Below are 7,968 nucleotides of genomic sequence, written 5' to 3' on the forward strand. Positions count from 1 at the left end.
ATGCAAAAATACATTTATTTGTTTTTATTTTTGGAATATAAAATAACAGTAAATCTTATAAAAAGTTGTAATAATAATAATAATAAAAAAATAATAATAATAATAAAGTTGATTAAAAACGAATTAGAACTTTCCATTTATTTGTTTTTATTTTTGCAGATGCTTCCACACTCTTATAAAATAAATGATTTGTTCCTCTGTCTGTTATGGAGAGGTTTCCACACTTTTATAAAGAATGTTACGTCACCAGAGATCTCACAATTCATCGAATGTGTCGTTCCTCTCTTCTACGTAGCATCTCACAGTCTACCCTCTTTCACATTTTTATAAGGAAGGACTATTTTTCAACTGACGTGGGATTTTACAAGAGAGTATTAGACGGAAATTGTCACAAATTTCTTTCTAAATTTCTTTCTTTATTTCTAAATTTACCCTTTTTTTGAAGTTTTAAAGGAAAAAATATAAAGAAAAAGTGGTTTGTTGGTGTAGCTGAAGCAGTCCTTTGTCTGTTGTGTGGAGAGAGTGAAGAACACAAGAGGGTTCAAATGGGAGAGAGATTAGGAGGTTGGGCTATGAATCTTCTCACTATTTTACTACCCATGTGGGTTTCCTCTTCCTTGTTCCCAATAATTGATGCCACTACACACCTCCCTGGGTTTTCAATTTCTAGGACCAGACCCCAATCCATTCCTCTCATTGTGGCCAAAATGGAAGCTCAATCCCCAGGTTTCTGCTTCTCTTCTGTTCTTGCCTTTGTTTCTCTTTATTACATGTTCTGTTTCTCTGTTTCTCTGTTTCTCTGTTCCATGTTCTGTTCTGTTCTGTTCTGCTCTGTTCTGCTCAGCTGGGTTTTTGGTGGCTTAAGTTTTGCTCTGTGTTCTGTCTGAAATTCGAAACGTTCGTGAGTTTTCATGGGGTTATTCATGGGGTTATTCATGGGGTATGGGATGAGATGTTTGTGGGTTTTCAATTTCAAGACAGTAACAAGAAGAAAAGGTCAAAAAATTCTAGGACAAGAAACATAGATGCTGCTATAAAGTGAAGAGGTTTTAACTCCTTGTGTTCTTGCTGGTCCCTAATGTCTTTAAAACCCAATTGTTTGTCCCATTTCAGTGTTTTATGTTTTTTTTCTTTTTTTTTCGCTTTCTTTCTCTCTTCATTGTAGCTATATATGTGCTGTTCCAACTCATTTTGTTAACACACAGGAGCTGCAGATGTTAGAGTAGTTCATCACCAAGATTTGAACAAGAGAATTCTTGTAGCTTTGGTTGTTTCTTCCACACTTCTTGGAGCTATACTGCTGTTCCTTTTGTGTTTTTGGATATATCGTCGAAAAACGTCGAATCTTGATGATGAAAAATGTCGAAAGAATTCGGGTATTTTCCCATTTGAACTCTTTTTGTTGCTTTCTAATTAGTATGAATGTACATTATCTTATGATCTCTGTTTCTCTTTGTCGATTCGAAGAGGGTTCGAAAGGGGTGACGTTAAATCCGATCATATCCAGGTTTAACTCACTGAGGTTAGCTAACTTTAAAGGTTCGGTTTCGACGTTCGACTATAAACTGTTGGAAGCTGCTACTGATAGCTTCAGCAAAAACAATGTCTTGGGCCATGGTGGTTCAGGACATGTTTACAAAGCTTGCTTCAATGATAAATTGCTGGCAGCTGTGAAGAGAATCGATAATGGAGGAGCGGATGCTGAAAGAGAATTCGAGGTTAATCGATCGAATGCTCTAATTATTTCGTAGCTTTACGTGTTCTTGTCTGTGAATTCCTTCTTGAAGTGTTTCGTTTATAATTTGGTAGAATGAGTTGAGCTGGTTGTGTAAAATTCGACATCAAAATGTAATCAAACTCTTGGGACATTGCATTCATGGCGAAACACGGTTTCTCGTTTACGAGATGATGCATAATGGATCTTTGGAGTCTCAGTTACACGGTATGAGTTTCGTTCTTTCTTTTTTGTTGGTGTAAACGGAGAATTTTCGAGCTCACACTTTTTATTGTTTCGATCTCTTAGGACCTTCTCGTGGATCGGCTTTAACTTGGCATCTCCGGATGAAGATTGCTGTCGATGTTGCAAGGTAATTCCATTCGTTCAAATACATTGCTCTTGCTCTTTCGTTTCTCGGTATCGACATTCATCGTAGAATCATTGTTTCTTAAATTATTAGAGGATTGGAATATCTTCACGAGCATCGAAATCCTCCTGTCGTTCATCGGGATTTGAAATCGTCGAATATCCTTCTCGATTCGGACTTTAACGCCAAGGTATGATCTTCCACACCACCAGTGAATTTCCCAGTTTAGTTAAAACTTCCATGAGGTTTCTCATTCAATCAGTGTTCTTGATTCAGCTCTCTGACTTTGGCCTTGTTGTCAACTTGGGAGCTCAAAACAAAAACATAAAGCTCTCGGGAACGTTGGGTTATGTCGCCCCGGAATACCTTTTAGACGGTATGCAAGATTATGATGTCGCTCATTATCGACGTTTTTAGACACTAAGATTGACACATTTCGATGTTGGTACCATAGCAACTCGAGTTTGTTATTCGTTTTGAGTACGAACTTTCTGATACGAAAACTATGTCCAGGTAAACTAACCGATAAGAGCGATGTGTATGCTTTTGGCGTTGTTCTTCTCGAGCTTCTAACAGGGAAAAAGCCTGTCGAGAAGACGGGACCGACTCATTCCCAATCTCTAGTTTCATGGGTAGCTCACATTTTTCTTTCCCCCACCAGTTTTTCTCTTATATCAATTGCAATCAGCTTCTTGAACTATCTCATCGAACGAAATGTAGGCGATCCCGCAGCTCAGCGACAGATCTAAGCTACCGAAAATTGTCGATCCCGTGATAAAGGACACGATGGATTTGAAGCACTTATACCAAGTTTGTCAATTGCTTTATTCTTATGTCAATCAGTTAATGTTTTTTTCAAGCCATTCTTAGTCGCTCTGTAAATTGAAACAGGTTGCTGCTGTAGCAGTGTTATGTGTACAATCAGAACCGAGCTATCGACCGTTAGTAACCGACGTTCTACATTCCCTCATCCCTCTCGTACCGGTAGAGCTTGGAGGATCTCTAAGAATTACAGAACCTCTGCATCCAAAAATGCATTCATCGACCCGGTAAATGATTGGAGGAAACTGAATGAATTCATCGCTTAGTTCAGTGACATAGTACACGGGTCGAAAAGGGAAGATTCGATTTCGTGTCGTCGTTACAAGACAGTTTCTTGTTTGTCATTTATGTAACTCTGATTTATGTTGATCAGATGTTGTCTTTGTAATATTTACAAATGAAAATATTTATTTTGGGAGGACGCAGCTCTCTTGCATTCTTACCACCTATAAATTCAAATATATATATATATATATATATATATATAATAAAGTTTAAATTGTTAATTAATATAATTAAAATTAGATTTAGTTGAATTGAAAGTTTAGTAAAAATGAAAATTTTTATATTTGTAAATAATATATTTATGAAGGTAAATTATATATAGGAAGGTAAATTTATTTTAGTTGAATTTTTTAAAGATAAAAAGTCAGGTCGGGTTGACATCTGGGGTTGACATTTTATTGATTGAGTCAATCTGGGGTTGACATTTTATTGATTGAGTCAATCCAACCAACTTGAAAATAGAGTTACAACTCAACTTAATCTTATCTTAAACCTTAACTCAACTCAATCCTATCTTATTGTTAAGACGAAGATTAAGAATATTTAATGTTTGTAATAGATGTTAGTGATGCGTTGTGACTTGTGAATGTCTAATATTTGAGTTTTATGAAATTTTAAATTATTAATGTAACGACTCGATAACTAAGGTTAAGTTGGGTTACAAGCTCTATTCGAGTTGCTCGAGTTAACAATCCAACCAATCTAAAATTTTAAATTTTTTTAACGGATTTACTCAACTAATCCAACCCCAACCCGTGTACACGCGTATTTTTATCCAACTATTTGGGAAAAAAAATAAATAAATAAACAAATGATTTTCAAAGTTGTGTCTCAACTTGGCTGAAGTTAATGGGCCTTTTGCTACTTGCTACGGCCCAACACTTTTAGTAAAAAAAAAAAAAAATTAAATTACAAATTTTCTATTTAGTTTTTAAACTTTTAAAATTATATATTTATTCAACTTTTAATATAAAGAATATAATTATAGATATTGTCGTATTTGATACGTCTATTATTGATGGTATCATTGATATACATATCTTTCGTATATTCTCTTATTTGATATCAATAACCAAAATCTTTTGCTACCGAGTTTAAGATTTTATTACGCGTATAATTCAAAATTATATAATAAATCAATTAATTTTTAAGAATTTAAAAATTTTCAAGAATTTATTACAAAATTGAAAATTTAAACGATCCCGTAAAATTAAGTTTAAAGATCGATTAAACATTCTAGAAGTTTATCGTTATTATTTAAAAAAAAATTATATTTAGTTAATTTTTATGGGATTGGATGAGAGAGAGATTGATTTGGATTGTGTTTATAGAGAACATGTGGATCCAAAGGGGAAGAAGGGGTAGAAGGCATGTGGTTGTGGTGGCTATGTATTTGGATATCATGGGTGCCCATGTGAAGGTATGGCTAACCCTTCTATCGCATTACGACCCGTCCAATTGACCTAACCAAAAAATGTCTAACTCCAAATCGACCCAAATTTTCAATTTTTTTTTTTTTTTCAGAAACTCAAATATAAACGGAAAAAAATTTAATTCAACCCAATTTTTATGATTTAGATCGGATAATCTAGATTGGTCAGATTCTCGAATTATTTGAACATCTCTACAGAACAGATAAAGACAAGATATTTTCAAAATGGCTCCTTTTTCCCAATGAAAAAGCCAGTTGAGTTCAGATTCATGCATATTTGAAAAACATGTGGACCCTATTATTGGATAACAATGGATGAATTTACCTTTTTAAAAAAATATATTAAAAAAAACATGAAATTTTGATTATTATATTAAAACACAATTTTGTAAGGCGGCTAAAATTAGATTATGATAATAAATCATGATTACTCCAACTAATGAGACATGTATGTGTCTAAAGCTCCATGATTGAAGTGAAGAGCATATTAGGTAACATGGGCATGCATGCAAAATTGGGAAAATAATTGAATTAATTGGGGAATAAATCTATAGTAATGATTATGTTATAGGGAAATTTTGATGAAATTATTAATTAATTAAAGGAAATGACATAACATAATCCAAACATAGTCATGAACCCAAATGCAAATAGAAGACAAGATCACATGTTTTTTTGTTTGTTTGTTTTTTCAAAGGTTAAAAAAGACAAACATGTGGGTCCTAAGTTGTTGGAACTTGTTTCTCAAGCATCATCATTTCTCACTCAATTCATACATTCCTACCCTTTCAAAAGTAATCCATAAAGTGCATTTCCATTCAATATGATCTTTTTTTTTTTTTTTTTATTAGTTTTTCAAATCAAAACGTTTTGGTCGGGTATGTGTAACAGATCAAGTTCACCGCTGGTTGGATATTGTTCTCTTTGAGGTTGTCCTTCTAGACTAATACACTCGTATAAGAAATGTTTCGTTCTTCTTTCTAATTGAGATGTTGAATCTCACACTGAAACCACTCACGAATTGAGTATTTTAGTAGTTAACGGTTTATGTGTCAATGAAATAGTCTTTTTGTGTTTAGCTTATTCGATAGAAAAGACGAGTTGAATAAATTTTATGGGTCTGGGTTTAAATGGCGATTTGGATCTAGGGTGTTAAACAGATCATCAGGTGATGAAAAAACGAGACAGTCTACGACTTAAAATTAAAGATGAAGATGAAGAAAAGTCAAAACGTTCGAGGCCCACATGAAGAAGAATTAGTATCTAAACACATTGACCCAAGATCACATTGACCCAAGATCAAATTGAATCTATTTTATAGCCAAGCGATTTTTGTCCCGTCTATTAATTAACCTATACAACTAAATATAAAAGATTACGACATAATAATTGAGACTATTTATGAGATTTTATCAAATTATAGTCTTTTACTTTGTGATCAAAATTTTAAATTTCTCGACCAAATTTATAATTTAAACAATTTCACTTTATTATATGCTTTGCTTGCCCGACCCATCAATTTCCTTTTCCACGATCACTTTTCATCAATCATTACACGATCTTCTTCAACATTTTGTTTCGGATTGCATAAAAAAAAAAATAATCTCATTCTCGACCTTTTATATTAACTAGGTCGAAACTATATTTGCATCCCGAACATCATAACGTCCGTTTTTTTCAAACTAAGCCAAGAATAACATCGTTTAACATCATAATATAGACTTTTTTTTTTTTTTTGGTTCTTTGATGGAGGAGGAGCTTGAGTCAAAAAAAAAAAAAAAAAAGAACAAAGCAAAGCTGTAAAGTTGATCATAAGAAGTGGAAAATTAGGGTTCATGTGTTCATATTTCTTGGATTCCTCCATTAATGTGATCACTTCATGATTCAAAAGCAGTAAGGAAAGACAGACAGAGAGACAAGACATGAAGACAAACAAGAAGAAAAAAAACTTGAACCAATATTTGTGGTCTGAGGATCTCTCGACTTTGATTGCCACTTTTTGTCTTTTTCTCTTCTTTAATGAATTTTTTAATTTCTAAATTATCAAACTTTCAAATAACCCTTTGAAAATTATATTTCATATGATCCATAATCATATATTACTACAACGTGACAAAATATAATCTATAATATATCTAATCATATACATTAATATATTAATAAAATCTAGAGAAAATTAATGTAAAAATCATGTAATAATTTCGAATGATCCGAGGTCTAATAGCTCTTGTATCATTTGTTCAATGTCATCATCCTCAAGTGGTTGAAGGCATTGTTGATGATGAATGTTGTTGTTGTCGTTGTTGGTCTCTATTTGGGTTTCTTCCTGTCGCCACCGGTCGGTGGTGGTTTGGGAAATGCTCGGGGGAGGGACACCGTATACGGTGTAGTTGGGCTCGAATCCGGGGTGTTGTTTATGGGCGGCGTGTTTTTTGGCGATTTGTAGTGAGGCTAAATGACATTTGTGTAATTTCGCCATTAGCGCGGCGGAGAGAAGCTTGGAGGAAGACGACGATGACGATGACGATTGTTGATCGTTTGGATTGAATTGGAAGTTGGTTCGTGCCTTTGGACCGCACATCAGCCGTGCTGCCTCGTCGTAAGCTCGGGCTGCGTCCTCGGCTGTCTCGAACGTCCCCAACCATATTCTTGTCTTCCTGAAAAAGTTTTGATTTTTAACATAACAAGTTGAAAATATATAAAAATTTCAATGCTTTCTCTATGAAAATTGAAGAAGAAGGAGAATTACAATAGAGGGTGGCGAATTTCGGAGACCCAAGAGCCCCAATGTCGTTGTCGGACACCACGATAGCGCTGTTGAGGTCGGGCCATGGATCGGTCGTCGGAGAAGAAGAAGAAGAAGAAGAAGAAGCTTGAAGAGGTGCTCCAATGGCGGAAGAGGTATGAGCTTGGTTGGTGATGGGAATAGAGAAAGTGAGTGATAGGGTAATAGGAGGGAGAGAGGAGAAGTATATATAGACACCTTTTTTATTTCTATTTGGAACCTTTTGTCTCTCAATTTCATTAAAAATGGGTCCCTCATATTTGGCCTCTTCCTTCTTTCCTTTTTTAATTTTCAACCCTTTTAATCTTTTCGTAATCCCGACTCGATATAAGATTGGTTCAAGTAAAATACGCTTAATCTTAGAGTTTTTTAACCATTTTATTCTCAGAACCCGTCTCGTTCATTGTGATCTCAGTTCATTCATGTATTCTTTCTCTACTCACATGTCACAAATTCTGTAAGATCCCACATCAGTTGAGGAGAAGAATGAAACATTCTTTATAAGGATGTGTAATCTACGAATTATAGTACAGAATCATCTCCAAAAATCTCGGTTAGAG

The 7,968-nt window shown here is 34.3% G+C and overlaps 2 protein-coding genes across 2 annotated transcripts; one reads left to right on the plus strand and one right to left on the minus strand.

Annotated features, from left to right (window-relative positions):
- The first annotated feature begins 498 nt into the window (after positions 1-498).
- Positions 499-3,327, plus strand: LOC111806559 (putative receptor-like protein kinase At1g80640). Its single transcript, XM_023691926.2, has 10 exons — positions 499-726; positions 1,206-1,376; positions 1,468-1,718; positions 1,810-1,942; positions 2,024-2,087; positions 2,178-2,274; positions 2,361-2,460; positions 2,598-2,716; positions 2,805-2,894; positions 2,976-3,327. The coding sequence occupies exons 1-10, from the start codon at positions 546-548 to the stop codon at positions 3,135-3,137; spliced, it is 1,368 nt and encodes a 455-aa protein (XP_023547694.1). The 5' UTR covers positions 499-545; the 3' UTR covers positions 3,138-3,327.
- A 3,361-nt stretch (positions 3,328-6,688) lies between these two features.
- On the minus strand, positions 6,689-7,572 carry LOC111806560 (ethylene-responsive transcription factor ERF003-like). Its single transcript, XM_023691928.2, has 2 exons — positions 7,373-7,572; positions 6,689-7,280 (listed from the first exon to the last, which is right to left on the minus strand). The coding sequence occupies exons 1-2, from the start codon at positions 7,453-7,455 to the stop codon at positions 6,812-6,814; spliced, it is 552 nt and encodes a 183-aa protein (XP_023547696.1). The 5' UTR covers positions 7,456-7,572; the 3' UTR covers positions 6,689-6,811.
- Positions 7,573-7,968: the final 396 nt, after the last annotated feature.

The sequence above is a fragment of the Cucurbita pepo genome, chromosome 12 (assembly GCF_057944985.1).
Source record: "Cucurbita pepo subsp. pepo isolate OVF chromosome 12, ASM5794498v1, whole genome shotgun sequence".
Classification (NCBI taxonomy): Eukaryota; Viridiplantae; Streptophyta; class Magnoliopsida; order Cucurbitales; family Cucurbitaceae; genus Cucurbita; species Cucurbita pepo.